The sequence below is a fragment of the Mobula hypostoma genome, chromosome 24, assembly GCF_963921235.1.
Source record: "Mobula hypostoma chromosome 24, sMobHyp1.1, whole genome shotgun sequence".
Classification (NCBI taxonomy): domain Eukaryota; kingdom Metazoa; phylum Chordata; class Chondrichthyes; order Myliobatiformes; family Myliobatidae; genus Mobula; species Mobula hypostoma.
In genome coordinates this window covers 6,436,714-6,456,469 of record NC_086120.1, presented here as the reverse complement: position 1 = coordinate 6,456,469, position 19,756 = coordinate 6,436,714, and the positions used below count along the sequence as shown (strand labels likewise).

At 43.0% G+C, this 19,756-nt stretch overlaps 1 protein-coding gene across 1 annotated transcript; it reads right to left on the bottom strand.

Annotated features, from left to right (window-relative positions):
* Positions 1 to 10,083: 10,083 nt before the first annotated feature.
* On the bottom strand, positions 10,084 to 19,523 carry LOC134337374 (elongation factor 2). Its single transcript, XM_063032332.1, has 15 exons — positions 19,387 to 19,523; positions 18,230 to 18,444; positions 17,517 to 17,698; positions 16,524 to 16,735; positions 15,073 to 15,251; positions 14,615 to 14,720; positions 14,249 to 14,362; positions 13,896 to 14,034; positions 12,728 to 12,923; positions 12,196 to 12,454; positions 12,009 to 12,116; positions 11,572 to 11,925; positions 11,250 to 11,432; positions 10,799 to 10,931; positions 10,084 to 10,457 (listed from the first exon to the last, which is right to left on the bottom strand). The coding sequence occupies exons 1-15, from the start codon at positions 19,387 to 19,389 to the stop codon at positions 10,264 to 10,266; spliced, it is 2,577 nt and encodes an 858-aa protein (XP_062888402.1). The 5' UTR covers positions 19,390 to 19,523; the 3' UTR covers positions 10,084 to 10,263.
* Positions 19,524 to 19,756: the final 233 nt, after the last annotated feature.

Genomic DNA, 19,756 nt, shown 5'->3' with positions numbered 1-19,756 from the left:
TTGCCGGGGCTCTGGCAGAGTATGGCACACAAAAAAAAATCTGCGTATGCTATCTCACACTCCAGAAGGAATTGGTGATTGGAATTGGTCTTTGGAAATTGGTGATTTATGTATACTCAGATTGGGAATTTGAAATTTGTTTTTTTGGAGGTGGAAGCACTTAGGGAGTGAAGTCATTGCTTTTCTTAACAAGAATGCTCCATGAAGTTAAGATACATATTCTCAACACACTGGTTATGCTTTATTTCGGTTGGAAAGAACTTTGCGAAGTTGAGACAAAGTCATAGCGTGTCTCATAAAATGCAGAGGAGTAGCCGAGATTTGGGTCATTCCTGTCACCCTCGCCATGGGGAATGTGGTTGAAGTGCAACATATGTCGGGTATTTTGTAAATAAGAGTTCACCACTGCAGACCGTAGAGAACTAGAGGGAGAAGGCAGCCCACTAACAATCTCATTTCGGAAAACTTAAATAATGGCCATCAAGCTTATTGAAGAAGACCTGTGAATGAAAAGGAACAGGGATGCGACTGCAGAAGACACAGAATGGATCAAGCCGTGAATAACACTTTGAATTTAATGGTATTGGTTTTCTGTAATGAAGGCTGCTTCTTGAGGAAGGTGATTCGTTATATAGATCAGAATAGAAAGATATTGGGAAAATAGATGGAGGGATCAGAGTTATGGCGGGGTCATCAGGTTCCACCCCTCGTTCGTTTTCACAAGTCATCCTGAGAAGGAGAAGAGTGCCTGAAGGCAGCCTCTGCAGCCCGAATGGGGAGTGAACCCAAATGAGCTCCACCCTTTCACTGGTTGTGCCAGCAAGTGAAAGCACAATTCGGAAGGGGTACCGCCGGGCAAGGTCCTTGCGGCTATTCAGGTAGAGACGACCCCAAACCCTCTTGTAGATCAATCAGAGAGACTGCAGTTGTCAGATCATTCTGATAACCTTCTGTCGTGGCGTGGGATATGAACTGTTGCTCGTGAACCTGAAACAAAGTTACCTTGTCGGTGCCCCTGCTCACAGAGTAACTACGAATAGCCACTATTGGGTTTTAGCTATCAGAGATTGAGGGCAAAGATGAGGCTATGTAAACCGAAATGGGCCATTAAGGAAGGTGGCAAAAAAGCACAGGAATGACAAAGTTGCAGTTTCAAGACTGGTTGAAATCGAGAAGACAAGTGTGCCCAGGAGGATGTGATCAAATTCCTAGAGTGCATTATTGCCATCTCTGCTCAGCCTGGTAGATATCCAATTCGTGATGTTAGATTGTACATATGTAGGTACACATAGGGACTTGATGTGTTTGGAATTGGGAGAGGGATCCAAAGTGAAGGCATTTGTTGCTGTCCTGCTTAATCAAAAATCCTCAAAGTTTTTGGGCCTTTCTGGGACAGATTTTGGTCCAGGGGCCAAGAGTAAGGTATGCTTGGGAGTATGTGAATGTAGCAGATACTAATTCAAGCAAGAATCGGTCTTCAGTTCTTAATGTGGATTGTGAATTTAGGCAGTAAATTGAGATTAAAAGCACACCTTTTAAGATGTTTGCGTATGTTTTGGCCAAGTGTTAAAAGAGTGGTGCACTGAAGACTGGTGGACTACTGTAGCACACAGGACAGCAATTGGTGGGCTAATAATTCTGGATATCATAGTGTATAATATGTTTCATATTAACATAGTGGGGTGTCCACTGGGATCATTATAGCCCGCAAGCTGGATGTCATAGGTCATAGTGTTGTGTCTTTCGAGAGGTGAATGTTGCTGTAAGTCTCCATCTTACCTGTTCATTAAAAGCTACTCCACCGTGCTAGCTGGGGATTGACCTGTTTAAGGAGCATTGAAGCCCCTCGCTGCTGTTTGGCCGATGACACCATGGCTCCGGTAGGATTTAAACCTAGTTCGCGGAAACTGCACGCTCGCTCCTTTTGCTCACCGGGCCACCATGGGTGGCCGGCGCCATGGAAACAGTAAACAGTGGATTGTGCTGCAGTAAAAGGGGTCCAAGCACACACTTTATTGGCGTATTTAGCACTGTGTGTATATTTGAGGTCTGTTTGTCCTGCCATTTTGGGTGCTCAGTTTAGATTACTGAGTGTAACTTGGAGGGTTTACTGATTGTTTAGTGTCCGTCTTGCCCTGTAAATAAATAGTTAACTGACTTACCAGTAGTGAGTGTCTTCTGTCCTCACTCACTGAACCCGCAACAGACTGTGAAGGAAAATTCTGCAGTTGCCTACAGAAGTGAAGCTCCAAACTTTCAAGTACAAAGCTGCCTGCTTGATTGGCAACTCATCCTTCACCATAAACAACCACTCCTCACATTGTGCCACTGTGTGCGTTACATACCAACTAGCGAATGCACTGAAGCAACAAATCAGGGTTTCAGTACCACCGGCCAATCCCTTATTCTTGATGTCAAAGATCAAGGCCAGCAGTGAAGGGAACCATCCCGCAGGCTCCCCTTGCAGTCAGAATCAGAATCAGGTTTATTATCACAGGCGTAAATCATGAAATGTGTTTTGTGGCACTACACTGCAATATAAAAGAATTGCTATAAGCCATAAAAATAAATAAATAGTACAAAAGATGAATAAAGAGGTAGTGTTTATGGATTGGTGAACCATTCCGAGATCTGATGGTGGAGGGAAAGAAGTTGTTGCTAAAATGTTGAGTTTGGATCTTCAGACTCTGTACTTCCTCCCTGATGTTGGTAATGAGAACACCTCTGGATGGTGAAGGTCCTGAATGATGGATGCTGCTTTCTTAAGGCACCTGCCTTTCGAAGATGTCCTTGCTGGTGGGAAGGGTTGTGGCCACGGTAGAGCTGGCTGCCTCAGTGTGATCCTGTGCTGTCCACTGCATATCTGTAGCAATTACAAATCCCCTTGGATTCCGAATGAAGTGATTGTGTCAATGTGTTGGGTCCAAAATAGATCTGATATGTTGATGCCAGGAACTGGAAGCTGCTCGTCATTCCCACAGCTGACCCCTCGACGGGGACTGGTGTATATTCTTCTGACTGCACCCGCTCCCCCCCGAAGCCCAAAATCAATGCGTTGGTTTTGCTGATGCTGAGTGTGAGGTGGTTGTTGTGACAACCCTCAACCAGCAGATAACTTCACCTCTTGTTGCTGTGAGATCCTGCAGCAGGAGTGGTGTCCCCAGCAAAATTATGGGTGTTTGAGCTATGCTTAGCCAGGCGTGTGTAGAGCAGTCAGCTGAACGAGCATCTTTGAGGCACGCCTCAAGCATCCTGGCCTGGAAGTTTATTTTGAAGCCTACATCAAAGTTCTGGAACAATTAATTTTTATCGGCAATCCTTTGCCCTGTATGAGAATGGTGGCCTAGAGGTGATTAGTCAGTAAATGGTGTTTATTCCAGTAATGCACACATTCATTACTGAACAGAAAACCCAAGATGCTGAAGAACATCAAAATCAAATCACTATTCAAAATGGGGAACTGTTACACTGAAGGGAAATAAATGGAAATATCAGAGATGGTGAAAGAGGATTGGGCAGATAAGATGGTGAAGTAGAACAAATGATAAACCACTGTTAAGAAAAACAAAAATGCTAAACCCGATTCTAAGTCCAGAAGAGTATAACATGAATGGAAAATGCTGTTAATATCAACAGGGCAAGCCACATCAGATACAACCTTTTGTGGTAGCTAATGGGCTTGGCTGGCCACTTCCCCATGGGAGGAGTTCACATATTGTACAAGCAGTGTTGTCAATAAAGTTCAGATAAATATCCTGCATGCTGCTGGCATCCTGGTGTTCTCTGCACTCCCCCTCGATATCAAACACAACATGGTGTCAGAAGTGCTAGAGGCCAAAGGAGATCCCCAAGAAGAAAGAATTTATGAACAACATCCACAGACTTATCTATTTCAGTTTACAAAATGTATGCACTGCATGAGCTGAGACCTGGCCAGGAAATGCCTCCAAGCTGCACCTGAAAGTGGATACATTGTAATCTGTGGGCCACTAGCCTGAGGAAGTGCACATAGACACAGACACAGTAGAGAAGTTAGTCAAACTCTCAGGGAGAGACAAGAAGACTTTTGTAGTCCAAATAAATAAAATAAGAAACAAACAGGAAAATACCTGCAGTACCTACATCTGCTTACCTAATAACCAGCAAAACATTTGATTTCTCTAAAGCAGGGAACTTTGAGAGATGGCTCTGGTGCTTTGAGAGATTTAGGGTTGCAAGCAATCTCACTCAGACTTCAGAGGAGCATCAAGTAAGCACACTGATATACTGCATGGGTGACAAAGCGGACAACATCATGGATGGGTTAAGACCAACAGATGCTCAGAAAAAAGAAAGTACAAAACAGTGCAGGACAAATTCAAAGAATATTTCACAGGAAAGCAAAATGTGATACATGAGAGGGTTCAACTTCAGAAAACAGGAGCCAGATGAAAGTGTAAGTGACTTAATCACTGTATTGTATACCCTGTGCATATGGGAATCTGAGAGATGAGCTCATCGGAGACAGGATTGTTGTCGGGCTACTAGGTACCAAACTGTCATAGACTTCAGTTGCAGGCAAATCTCACACTAGTGAAAGCTATTACTATGGACAGGCAGAGTGAGAGTATTCATCAGCAACAAACATGACTCAAGACACAAAAACAATGCTAAGGTAAAGCTAGAAGCTGTATGAAAAGAAGGGTACAAACAAGGTGCAATGAGAAAGACTACAGAAAGTGACAGTAGAACTCAGCTCAAACAAAACAAAGAGCAGATTAAAAGTCCTTCAGGAGGTCAAAGAAGACCATGATTCAGAAAAAGAGGGAGTTTTCCTGGGGCTCTAGATTCAAATAGACAAGGCTGGTGAACTATGGTTCAGTTACAAAATGAGGCAGTGATGTTCAAAATGGACTGGGGCAGATATCACAGCCACCCCCAAATGTCTGTTCTCAAAACTGGTGAAGAAATCAGGCATTATGCTAAACACAACAAAGACAGTGCTCATGGGGCCAGGGAAATGTGAGTTCAGTGTAAAAGGTATGTTTACTACTTCCATCCATAAAAATGAGAAGCAGTTAAAAGAGGATATCTATGTTGTTCAGAATCTCTTCTCACCACTACTGGGATGACATGCCATCGAGAAACTGAACCTCATTGCATGGCTGGATTCACTAAACAATGTTCAGAGTTGTTCACAGGCCTGGGGGCACTGAAAGAAAAGTTCCGAGGCCAGGAGTGACACCCTTCCCAAAGATGAACTTGAGAGAAGGGGGGCGCTTGACATCATAACGAGAGTGAATGGACCTACTGACTGGTGTGCGGGCATTGTTCCTGTTCCTAAGCCAGATGGCACGGTGAGGATCTATGTTGATCTAACAAAATTGAATAATACAGTGAAGCAGGAGAAGTTTATTCTGCCCTCTACTGAGCACACACTAGGTATGCTGGGTGGAGCAAAGTTCTTCACCAATCCAGGTGCAAACTCAGGGTTCTGGCAGATCCGTTTAACTCCTAAGTCACAGAAGCTCGCAACCTTTGTCACACCATGTGGACACTATTCCTTCAAGGGACTTCCTTTTGGGATCTCTTCAGCCCCTGAAGTCTTTCAGATAAGGATGAACCAAATTTTGGAGGAACTGGAAGTCTGCCACAGGATGATATGCTTGTCTTTGGAAGCTTAAGCTCAAGCTCAATGACAAAAAAAATGTGGAAGCAGCCTTGGAGAAGCTGACACAGGCTGGAATCGCCCTGAACAAAAAGAAATGTGAATTTATAAAGTTGGAGGTAAAGTCCGTAAGCCACCAACTGACCTCAGAGGGAGTACAATCTGGTTCAGACCAACTTGCAGTTTGAAACAAGAAACAACTTATGAATGTATCAGAGATCCATTGGCATGGTAAACCAGCTGGGGAGGTTTGTTCCAGATTTGGCAAAGAAAACAAAGCCACTAGGTGAGCTCCTGTCTTGGAGAAATGTTTGGAACTGGATGCACCACAGGAATAGCCATTCTCATCACTTATAGAGCTTATCTTTCTGCCAACATTGGCATTCTTTGATCTGAGCAAAGCAACCAAGGTCTCAGCAGACACTTTTTCCTTTGGCTCATACAATACTGCAGTGGTGTATGGAAACAGGTGACATGTGCATCAAGAGCACTGACTCCCACTGAACTGCATTATGCCCAAATCAAAAAGGAGAAGCTGGCTCTTGTGTGAGTTTATGAATGCTTTTGCTGCTACTTGATAAGTACTAAATTCCTACTTGAAACAGACCACAAGCCACTTGTCAGCTTCCTCAGCTTGAAACACTTGGATGTCTTACCCCCAAGTTTGCAAAGATTCAGAATTCAGCGTATGCAAAGCTGTTGTGAAATTGAACATGCCGCTAACAAATTTTTCACAACACCAGACATTCTGTTGAGAATGCCATGAAAAAATGAATGGACAGAAGCTGATTCTGCCCTCATGGAAGATACCAACATCTACTTAGCTCAGGTATGGAAAAGCTTTCCTGCATTGGTGTAAACTGGACAGAATTCACTGAGTTGAAAAAGGATCAAATCTGCAGCAAGGTCATGCAATACTGTGTACATGGATGGCCAGCTGTTCCAAAAGGAGCTCACAAACCTTACTGGCTTGAAAAAGACACACTCATCACTCTTGATGGCTTGCTGTTGAAGGGCTCCAGACTCCTGCTTCTATGTACTCCAAAATCATCAGTCAAATCCACCAAGGACATCAAGGCATCAAAAAACATCACTCAAGAGCAAGTCAATCCTTGTGGTGGCCTGGTCTGAGCACACAGCTGGGAGATCATGTAAAGTAATGTGAAAACATGCAAAAAACTGCACAAAAAATCATGCTGAATCTCTCTGTTCTACTGAATTCCTAGACTTTCCATGGCATTTTGGAGCTGAAAAGAGACAAATATCACTGTGTGTTACCACTCAGAGAATGTTGAGGTGTTCAAGCTGTCCTCTATATTCTCAGCAGCGATTACACAGCACCTGAAAGCTGTATTCACTCTCAATGGAATACCAGAGGCACTTGTGTCAAGACAACTGTCCACAATTCAACTACTCAGAATTCAAAGCCATCCACGGTACCCACAGGCAAATGAAGAAGTGGAAAGAACAGTGCAAACCATTGAATTTCTCCCAGTGAAGGAAAACGACCCATACAAAGCACCGCTAACTTATCTTGCGAACGGCAGAGCTGGCAATGGGCCAGAGACTGAGAATGAGTCTGCCTGTTCTTCCTTTCCTTCTCAGCAGAAGAAAACAAAGATAATGCATGATCTCAGACACAGCAAAATTTTTGCCACTTAGGTTCAGATGAATCCACCAAAGGAATAGCCACATGCTTGATTGTTTGTGATCAGAACATCACAAGGTGCACTCATACGCCTTCAAAGTCCACAAAAGGTAGAGGAAGAAGTAGAGTGGCCTGATCCTTATGACGAGGACCACTTACCTGAAGCGGACACATCTTATCAAGAATCTCCATCAGTTCCAACACTTTCAGGAGCCTATACCAAACATGTTTATCTGTTCCACCAGAGATGTACGCCATAGGCAAGGCACCAAACAGGCAGAATAATCATCTCACTTTCCCAGCGTTCAGGAAGTCTACCCTGATCTTCATTCGACTTGGTGCTTTTTAAAGCATTCTAATGAGGCTGCTCTGGCTTTTTCTTGTGTGCTACAGGTAAAGTACACTGAATCACTCAATTTCAGTGACTGTTAATAAAGTTCTATCGACATAGCTGGCTCCCGCCCCCCACCCCCAATGTGGAGATGTGGTAGTTAATCCCATGCTGCTTCCACATGAGAGTTTGCATATTGTAGTGTTGTCAATAATGTTCAGCTGAATAGCTTGAAGCCGTTTGCGTGTACTCTGCACGATAAAACATCAAGCCCGTCACTTCTAGCATTTTCTTTTATATTACCAGCATCTAGTTTTTTTTCATGATATAATGTATCTTGACTAGTTTGCTATTGGCTCTATTGGAAAGGTGTGAGACATCAAACAGCTCAGAATCAGTGATTAGTAATCTGTGGTCTTTGTGAATTGAAAATTTTTGAGCAATTGGATTTTCCAGACACTATAAACTGTACAAGTTTAGGATTCACGGAATTGTAAATACTAGTATAATCTCAATTTTGTCTACAAGATGGGAAGGTACTAACAGATGAGATTATACCTGTTAAGAGCTCAGGACAGTGATGACCAGTAGTTATTGTTGTGTATGAGGAAGTAAACCAAAGCATTCCTGAATGAGCAATCTCTGACAAGTGCTAGAGTAGTTGTATGATTGTGGAATCAACCATCTCATTTTTAGAAACGGTGAATAAAAGTTGAGCACCCTATTTTGAAGGAGAGACTACCTCTGGAAACAAGTGTAAAAAGTAGTAGTATGGATACATATCAGGGATAGTGGGACCTTGGAGGTGCTTAAGAGTTTAAATGCATCTGCAGATGCTGGAAATCCAAGCAACACACACAAGATGCTGGAGGGAACTCAGCAAGCTATGCAGCATCTATGGAAGAGTACAATCAACACTCCAAGCCAAGACCCTTCTTCAAGACACTTCCCCAGATACTGCCCGGCCTGAAGCATTACTCCAGCATTTTGTTTGTTGCTTAAAAATTAAGCTCTTCGTTTCACCCTGGTTTTTTGGCATCCATCGCAACCCTACAACCCTCTGAACAGTAATTGCACCAGTACAGGCAGCTATGCCCTGCAGTATTCTCTGCAATACTCAATTTATCCCTGCCAAATCTACAATTTAAAAAAACATGTACTGGACATTTAGCATTAGCTATATAACTTGGATTTGCTTTTATTTAATTTGCCACACAGCAAGTTGAGTGAACAATTTAACAGTTAAAATGTGAATTTTATCACACTAACTGCAAAAATGCTAGCTCATTTGTAAATTCAAGTGATCATGGCCATTATCCATTGTAATGAATGGGATCCTTACAGGAGCCCAACTTAAAAAAAAAATCACTCTTAAGACCAGCAAAGACCTGTATTAAATGAGGTAGACAAGTAAATTTCACTTGGGAAAATAAAATTAAATCTTCTTTAATGAAGAATTCCTCAGATGATTAGAACTTCTGCTTTTATCATTTTGCATCTGCACATAGGCCCCACTTTTCAAGCCAATGAAACATTTATTTAGGAAACAATAGCCAACTTACACACAGCAAGTTCCCACTAACAGTGTTATGGGAATTGTTAAGCCAAGTCCCCAAGAGATGGGAGTTCCACTCATTAATACCTTATCCAATGATTAGAGCTACCCTTGGAAACACTATAAAGACCCATTTCTGGCATGAAGTGCAAGTATAACTGACAGTGAAAGTATTGCCAACTGGGAAATCTGATATGGCACCATAGAAAACATTCTATGAAATTAATTTCAAATACCATACTTAGAAGCAAGAACAAAGCTTAAAGCAAGAGAAATATATGCAACATGTCATTACTGAGAAGAGTTACACTGAACTACCATTTAATTCAAAATACCCAATGTTAGATCATGTTTAGGGGAGGGAACTTTAAATCAGAGCAGAACAGTGATAGAAAAGACATTTCTTAGACATTAGCAGCACATTTAAATGGTTCACAAGCTCAATGAGATCACTAGAAAGAAAAGCTGGGCAATACAGATAGGAAAGTTAGGCAAAGCTGACTCGCAAGTACACCACTGCAATTGTAGCAAAGTTTATTGTTTACATACCACCAATACAATCTATTGCATTTTCATCTTCACAATATTAATGACAGTCAAACTCACTTCTAAGGCGCCATACACATTGGCCCCAGTCTCAGTTGGTGAGAATGACTTTCAATGAAGTCCACTGCTGTACAAACTTGCTGTGCATACCATACTGGCCTAGTGTTTCGTGTTCAGGATGTAGACCCTGAATTGGAATACCCCAACTCAAAGCACTGAGCTTAATATTCAAGCACTGGATAAATATTAGAACAGGTAACAAGTTGTTACCACATGAAATGAAAAGTAATGAATGCATATATAGCTAGCATGGCACAAGATGATTTCTGACAGCAATGCAATGAAAAACCCAGATATGAGGTAAACATTCTTTTAATTTATCGGTATTATGTCCATTTTCTGTTTAAAGTGAATCTCATTGCAAAGGTACAATACAATACACCACCATATCTAATCTGGCAATGTTAACTTCACTAATTAGTTCAAAGCCATTCAACGGTGTGTTGGTCAGATTTCCAATGATGTGCAGCTGAACTTTACAATTTATCCAGGAAGTTGTCCAGAGCTGGGATGCCTTCTTTCAAACCTTTACGTTTGCGTGTTTCAGCCACAACCTGGGCTGGGCGACTGGTTGATTCAAAGGGGTCACCAGGTAGAACCTGCCAGTGGTCAAAGACACATTGTGGAAATGCCTGGCCGCCTGTATTGGATCTCAGGTCAGCAGTGAAACCTGGGCAGGAAACAAATGTCAGCTCATTTTAGATTAATTCATTATCACTTTTTAATAGCAGAAACAGGCTTAGCCAAGCCCAGTTCAATTTTTTTTTTAAAAAATCAAACTTTTCCTTGAAAGCTTAAATTTTATGTAGCATATTAAAACAACTGCCTGTTCTTCATTAATAACAGCTCTCAACGTGACAGAGAAGGGGATGGGGTCAAATTAGCCAAGAATTATAAGAAATGGGAAATTTCCAAATCCCAAAATGCAAGATGACTCCTGCTGTGCTGAAGACCATTATTTTCCACTTTCAACAAATGCTTAATGTCTGCAGGTAGACAAAATAAACTTACCAAATGATTCATTTACTGGGAGGTAGGCCTTAACAACAAACATGGGTGTGCCAGCTACATGGGATTCTTCAAAGACATGACCACGTTTTCTGTTCAGTACACCATAGATACCACCAACCACCTGCTCAGGACACTGCAATGAAAGGAATCACATGCTAAAACCACAAGTGTACAATATTTGAAAATACTAACCTAGTTAACAAATCAAACAAGGAACATGCTATTTCATTATCATAGGATAGGGGCAGACTAAATTAACAGATTTAACCCAGTTATAGGTGTTTAGTTCTTACAGGCATCTCAAGTCACAAGGAACCTCTATAAAGCCTAGTACCAAGAGTAAATACTGTTAAGCACACTAACGTCATGAATATCAGCGTCTAAATGATCACTAATGAACACATTGCACTTTTGATTCCTGCCCATCCCACAAATCAAACTGTAAACGTACCTGAATCTCAACCAGATAGACAGGTTCCATGATTCTAGGTTGGGCAGTCAGGACACAGGCATACAAACATCTCCGGGCAGTGGGGATGATCTGACCACCACCACGGTGGATAGCATCAGCATGTAGGGTTACATCATGAATATCAAATCGTACCCCACGCATGTTCTCATCACACAGAGCACCCTAGGAAGGAGCAAGATTGTTGTTAACACCAAAACTCACATTGAAAATACCAGTTGCACAATCTGCACGTGCCTCATACTTGAGCACAGAACAATGAACAAATTCTAACAGTATTGTACCAAGTCTGAAATAAGCTCACCTCTTTGGTTGCCCACTGAAATCCAGCGACAACACTATCCTTGATTTCATTTAGATATTGGACTCCCTTAGTCACATCAACCAGGATATTTGGACCAGTGCCATCAGGTCCAAAGCACCAGATCTTGCGTGCCTCAGTGACATCCCACTCATATTTCTCAGCAAGATATCTGGCTCTCTGTTTAAGCTCTTGACGGGCAGTGACCTCACCCTTATCTATGTCTTCTGGTAGGCCCTCAGATAATGGCCGTGCCTTCATATACAGCCGGTTGTGTTTGTTGGGAGACTTGGACAAGCACATCACGTTGGATTCCTCAGTAACAGTCTCACGGTAAGAAACAACAGGATCAGATTTCTACGGCAAAAAGATACAACATTAGAGAAGTCCAAATTATCAAATAAAAGATATTAATCATACTGTTAATCCACAGGCATTACCTTGATAGGAATGCAAGCATGGTCCTCTTCAAGATCTTTCAGGCAGATTTCCAAATGAAGTTCACCAGCACCAGCAATGATGTGTTCACCAGATTCTTCAATTATACACTGAACAAACAAGGAGAGGCTTAGCATATTACCTATTTATCCTCAACCAAAAAAAACACAAACTATGTGAAGGACCTACCTGCACCATTGGGTCAGACTTGGCAAGACGCTTCAAGCCTTCAACCAATTTGGGCAGATCAGCTGGATTCTTGGCTTCAACTGCAACCCGTACAACAGGACTGACACTGAATTTCATCACTCTTAAGTTGTGAGCTTGATCGTAAGTGGTAATGGTACCAGTCTTCACCAGGAATTGATCAACACCAACAAGCCCCACAATGTTTCCACAAGGCACATCCTCAATAGGCTCTACATAACGACCCATCATCAGAATGGTTCTGTTTTGCAAGGGAGAATAATTAGGTAAATGTCTAATACTTGCAAAATTACTGCACATTGTGGTAGATCCATCTCCAGCCTCTAATGTTTTTGTTCTTGATTAATCTCTACCCCATTGTGTAATTTTTAATTTGGCCAATGCATGCTCCAGCTGATTGTTACATTTAATTTAATACGATATAGACTGCCAGCTGAATTCATGCCAAATTTTAAAGCTAAAAGAATTTATTTTACTACTTAAAAGCAAGAAAAAGAGAGCCCAAATCACTAACCTTTGGATTGGCTTCAGGTATAGATCTTCCTTCTTGCCTGGAGTGTAGTTAGGGCCCATGATTCGGACCTTGAGACCAGTTGAGACAACACCGGAGAAGACACGGCCAAAAGCATAGAACCTGCCCTTGTCAGATGTGGGCACCATCTTGGAGATGTACATCATCAAGGGACCCTTTGCGTCACAGTTCTTGATGCCTTCAAAAGAACAAAAGTTTAATCCTTCGACTCCAAAATGCCATCTGCAAAGTTGACAACTTCTGAAGTCTAAGGTTTTACAACTGAAGCTAGAGTTAAGGCAACTTATTAATGTAGCTGTCATCTTTTACAACCAGCTTCCAGAAAGTTTACATAATTGGAGGCGAATCACAGAAATTAGGGCGAATGGAAAGGATTTGGGAATATCTTAAAAAGTATGGCTTGAGAGGCAAAAAATCAAGTTGAGAGATTCAGCCATCAAGGCCACAGCAGAAATCACAAAGGAGACCAGAATGAGGAACAGAAATAAAATCCAAAAAAAGACTGAGATTGTAGGCAAGGTGGAGACCAATTTAAAATTCAAGGGGAACACATTTTGGACATGAGGAACCGAATAACCTTCAAGCCCGGTGTTGAAAGATGTGCATGAACTAGGTGGTCACTGTTCTCCAAGATCAGAGACAAGCTATTCATCAATGCAGAGATTATTAGTAGCTCAAGTCTCATGAACTAGCAGCCAAATAACAATTAAGCAGTGATGCGTCCCTTGATAATGCAAGTAGAAGCAAAACTGCTGATATTATCTCTGATTACAGATTAGAAACAAGAATGGAACCACAAGGTAGCTAACAGTACATCATAGGCAGCACTAATTAGTGATTATGAGAAAGGTTCATTACAAAATGGGAAGTAAGACCCAATACAAAGAACTGCAAACAGACCTGCCAAGTGCATTAAAAAAAAGGAAATTGAGAGGATTTACAAAGATGTTTGCAAAAGAAAAAAAAAAATTGGGGGTGCTTAGGAGAGAAAGCCAGTGGTATTGGAGAAGTTTCAGAATCAGTTGGCTTACCATTTGAACGTTTTGTTTCGTGCCCTCATGACCTTAACACCAGCTATAGACAACTTGTTTATTCAGTTGACTTACTGGACAATTGACAAGCCTCTGACATCTTTGACAATTTTACTTACCCATGGCAGCCTCATCATCAGGAGGTCCCTCGTAGAGAAGGTCACAGCGGTACCTCTGAGCAGTGACTGGGGATGGAAGGTGAATGGTAATCATCTGCAGGAGAGCATCTCCTGCAGGCAACCAACGACGCATCACAGCCTACACAAGACAACATAACAAAACAATGGATAAATATTTTGCTAAGAGGAATCAAATCAAATGTTTTGAGTTTAAAAATACAACTAGCAGCCAGAACATGAAACATACTTCCTAAACAATGATAATAGTTAAAATGAATCTCAAACTCGTAGCATGGAGTGAAGTGAGACAGAAACCAAAGTGCCAATGTGCGATCTGTGGAAGAGCTATTCACCTTTAATAGAGGTTTCCCCTCTTTCCCTTTATCTTCATTATCCAGTTTAATATCCAGCTTCTGAATCAATTTTTCAGTCTCGTCCTTCTTGAAATTCATAATTGCATCAAAGACCTGGAAAGAAAACACCCAATGTTACTTGAAATTTATACTACTATGGTCTAAAGTGCAATGCTTGCTTCCGTTCAGTGATTATTTGATATCATTGAAATGGCTACAAATCTTATAATCAATTAGGAAACTGAGCATCAGTTATGTGTTATCATCACTTAACAGTCAGGTCAAAGTGAAGAAAACGCAAACAATTCATCACACACAGCTCAATGCGCGGTCCATTTGTTCTCATGCCCTAATTTCCAATCCTACCTTAAAGATAGGATCCAAGACTAGTTGACAGAATGTTCTGGGCAACTTCTTGCCATCAGCATTGCTGGCTGACTTGCTAAATTTACCAGCAGCAGGATCAAAATACCTGGTACAGAAATAAAGCTTGTTAATCTACAGCCAACAGTACACCCTTTCAGCTTTCAGAACTAATTCCCATACCAGAGGGGCACAATAGAGGGAAACTGCAAAATTTAGAACTCAGGACAGGTAACAAGAATGCTCCCCCCCCCGCCATCCACAATTCTACTAATCTGACCACAGTAACCATGTACCAGTCTCTGTAAAACACCATCTTCATTAAACGCCAACACTGCATCTCAGGCTTCACTAGAGATTTCAATCAGACTTTATTATAATTTTATTTTACAAATTGAGCACCTCCAGCTGTAAATGCCTAATGTACACAAAATCCTAAATCCCAAACCACAGAAACTCACCTGTCACCCCACAATTTTTTCATCATATCTTCCACTTTCTTGGCACGCTCATCTGGAGAGAGGGCAGCCTCACCCTTGGCAGAAAATTTGGCAACATACATTTCTGCAAACTGCTTCAGAGTGAAGGCCCAGCCATGAAGTCCAGAACCAAACCCAACTGTTCCAAAAATTGGATCTACCTGGAAAATCAAAGCAATGGAAATTCAAGATTGCTTTAGTGAGATACCAGATGAGGCACAAATAGGATAGATAATCTAAACCTTTTCCTGATGGTAGGGACCTCAAAAATAAGAGGGCATTGGTCTGAGGAAGGATGTGTAAGTTTTAAAGCACCACTTTTTAAACAGTCCTACATGGAACTATGCCACAGGATGTGGAGGAGTTAGGAGCTATCATTATATTCAATAAGCATTTAGGAAGGTAAGGATTTGAAACATGGACCCAGCACAGGCATATTATTTTAGTTAGAGATACACTGCAGAACAGGTTCTTCAAGCTGTACAACCCTAGCAACAACCGAGAGCCCTGATTCAACCCCGACCTAACCAAAAGAATTTGCAACGACCAATTAGCCCACCTGGTCGTCTTTGGGCTGTGGGAAGAAACAGGAGAACCCACAGAAAACCCAAGCATTCCACGGGAGAACATAGAGGCTCCTTACGTTTGGGATTGAACTCCAAACAGCAGCACACTAACAGCTAGATAAGCCGAGGTTGTACTAATATGCCAGGCCAAAACACCCATCTTGTGCAATACAAAACAGTGCCAAATAAACTAAGATGCAAAGACACTGCTCATGTAGACAGCCGTTCCTGCTAGAATAATACATTCATTGTGTAACCAGTTGCCATGCACAACTGTAAAAGGTACAAAGTATATACATGTGAGAAAGTTACCAGAGTGTAGAAGTTAATGTACATATTGGCCAGCTCCCAACCCAAGTCAAATGCTTTTATTTTGTCAACCAGCTTGAAAGGTACAGATGAGATTCTGTTGCAAAATCCTGTGGACAATCTTTTCAAATAACAGAAAAGAAAGTTCTAAAATAGGAAGACAGCAGAACATTGACATTGAAGGCATGAAGCAGCTAGATGTACAATCTACTGCGTTACAGCTCGAGCAAAAAGTATTCTGCAATTCAGCTGATTTTATTCAGACACTAACAATGAGACAAAATGTCTGATACAGCTGAGAAGGCATTTTATTAAAGGCAATTTCAATGGGGAAGAGTCAGAACTATAAAGTCAATATTTAAAGAAGAATTATCTAGTCAGAATGACAGCAATCAGGAGTACTAAAATGGAAGTGAAGGCATAGTCTTTACCACATTTTCAAAGTGTGGAGCTAAGATAGAGCAGGACTGCAGCTGGCACTTAGTATTGCACCTAATGATTCATTGCCAGTCATATTACAGATAACAGCAAGAGAAAAATAGTGTAAATTATTCTTACCATGATGTTGCCCATGGGACCACCTTCATCTTCACCATAGGTGGAGATGATGACATTGACATTTTCCACAATGCGCTGGAAAGTCTGGTACAGTTCCTCCGGGACAAGCTGCAGCTCCAGCAAGGCACGGTCCATTTTGTTCATCATTAGAACAGGTTTGATACGCTCAGCAATTGCCTGGCGGAGTACAGTTTCAGTCTGCACACAAACCCCTGGGAACAAGAAACCATGCCAACTTAAATGACAGGCTCAAATTCACACAAAGTTTGAATCTAGAAATCATCTACCTTTGAGCACCTCCACTCCATCTATCACAAATGGATATTCCCAGTGGCCAATCATTTTAATTCCCATCTCCACATGGCAGCCCATGGCCGTCTCTTTTGCCATGACTAAGCCACCCAGGTTGGAGGAGCAAGGTAGCCTCTGACTTGATGGCAGGAACATTGATTTCTTTCAATAAGAATTTTCCACCCCCCCTTCCATTTCATTCAAGTCCACTCTACTCTCCAACTAGATTCCTTCTTCAGATCTTTACCTTCCCTACCCACTTGCCCTCGCATATCATCTTGTAGCTAATCCGCTTCCCACCCCCCCCACACCTTTTTATTCTGGCTTCATCCCCCTCCCTTTCCAGTCTTGAAGGGTCTCAGCCCAGAACTTCCAGTGCTTACTCATTTCCACAGACTCTGCCCGACCCAAGTCCCTCTAGCATTTTGTGCACCCCACCATGGATTTTCAGCATGTGTTTACAATATGGTGAGTTTGAAACTATTCCATCAAGTGACAGAACACTAAAGGCTACACGGAGCCACAAGTCAAATTGTGATTTCTGAGAATTTTCAGCCACATTCATGCTGTACCCCCTGCATTTAGAAGATATATGCCCAATTCCTTGGCCACAAGATGATTTACAAATTTTACTTTTAACTGATTTCCTGTTGTGGAGGGTTGAAAACTTCAACCACACAGCTGCTCAAAGCAATAGCTTACCAGACACACAGTCCACCACAACCAGAGCACCATCAGTTACACGCAGAGCAGCTGTCACTTCAGAGGAGAAGTCAACATGTCCAGGTGAGTCAATCAGGTTGATAAGAAAGCCACTGCCATCCTTGCACTGCTTAATGAAAGCCAAGTCTTGATCTTTGAGCTCATAATATAAGGAGATAGCACTGTATAGACAAAAAGTCAAATTGTTAAGATTCTGTACTAGTGTAGGAAACTAATTTGCAAAATGACTGCAGCTTAATGGAGATAAATTAGCCTGTGGCTTGATCCACAATCCAAATCAACGGTGCAAGCCCTACTCAGGACCCTGAACTAAACTTTTAGCATGACTATTTTACTGATATGTGCTTGCTACTTTATGTGTTAGGTGCCTTGTGCTCTCTGTGACTGTTGGGACCGTGTTTTACACCTTGGTCCCAGACTAACACCATTTTGTTTGGTTGCATTCACGCAAGGTTGAATGACAATTAGACTTGAACTTGCTGCTGATTGCTACAAATTCTTGTAGAGTGGAACTAGCACGTACACCAGCACAAGGATTAAACATCGAAAACAATGTTTTTCCCCCAGACATTACAAGGTCATGACCAGATTAGGTTGATCCAGCTTTCAGAACTCTTAATACCAAAACAGAACACCGACAAAAGGCAGCCATCTCAAACGGTGACTCACTAAATAAATTCCAAATTACTCACGTAGACTTAATGGTAATACATCTTTCTTGTTCATCCTTGCGTGTGTCAGTGAATCTGGTTTCACCAGCCCGAGCAGAAGCAATGATTCCAGCCTTCGATACGAGAGAGTCAGTGAGGGTGGATTTGCCGTGGTCAACATGTGCGATCACAGACATGTTCCGGATGTTGGACTTTTTGTCCATGATCGCACGGATCTGGTCTACTGTGAAGTTCACCTGAAGGACGAGAAAATAAACATCCAGAACTGAACTAACCGCGTTACCGAGGCACAGACCAGCATACAAGATTGCTTCATACTCAAGCCAAAACCAAGGACAGTGCTGTGTCTCGCCATATGATGAAGTAATCAAAAAGCAGACAGGCTGCCAAATCAAGATCCCAAAACAGCATTTATTCTCAATACGAGCCGAAATGAGAATTTGCAATGACAGCGATGCGCTAGTGTTAATCCACAGACCGGCCACGTTACAGAAATGTCGCACGCGTCACTCCGACAGTAATAACATACCATGATTAGTCCTCGGGATTAGATCCGCATTTGAGGGCAAGCGGCAGGTTTGAACAACAATCCCGATCAGGTTGATAGCGTCACGGGCTGCAATCAATTCCCTCCCCCCCCCCCCGGGGATGACTCAGACTGGAAGCGAAGTCAGGCTAGGTGTCGCAGCCGGGGCCACGTCCTGCCGCGCCGCGCCGCTTCGTGCAGCCGGCGGCCGCAGTGCGGGTACGGGGAGAACGGGAGGGGCCCCCCGGCATCACAAGGGGGACGAACGCCTGAGCGGAACGCGCTCCACGTGGCGGGCGGGCCGGCGCCGCCGTTACCGACTCCGACCAACGCCGGTGGCGGCACTGCGGCTGCGCCGGAGGTCCGTCGGAGATGGGGAGGGGGGGGGAGAGAGATAAGGCAGAGAGGCCTCCCAATGACGCACAACCGCACCCAGCGGCCGACGGACCCGGCCCGACCCGCACAGCCCCGGCAGTGCGGAGAGCCGGGAACCGTCATGGCGGGCCGCCGCCTGCCCTTCTTTGTCCTGCGCCGGTGGCCCGCATCGCTGAAGAGGCTCCAGGCCAGCGTATCTGCCGACAATATGCCGGTAAAAACCCCGCAGGCAGTGCCCCGAGTCCGTCCAGTGCCGGTCGGGCGGCCGGCGACTCACCATCTTGCCGGATTGCGGTGGATTGTGCGGCAGTCAAGCTCCGGCTTCTATCCGCCTCGCTGGACGGCGGATGGAGAAAGGACCGCTGACAGCAACTTCCGGCTTTTTACCAGCCGCAGCGGCGTCACGTGATCCCTCCCCCAGCGCAGTCCTCCGGCTGTAGCGCCAACTACCGGCAGGAAGGGCATGTTGTTGCCACTGTCGGAATCAGAGCAAGTTTATTATCACTGATAACTTCTACTCCTTCATAGCTCCCCACCCTCGGCTGCTGCCCCCTTCCTTTCCAGTCCCGACGAAAGGTCTCACCCCGAAATGTCGACTGTTTATTCCCTTACTGAGATTCTCTAGGACATTGTGCATTGCTCTTGAA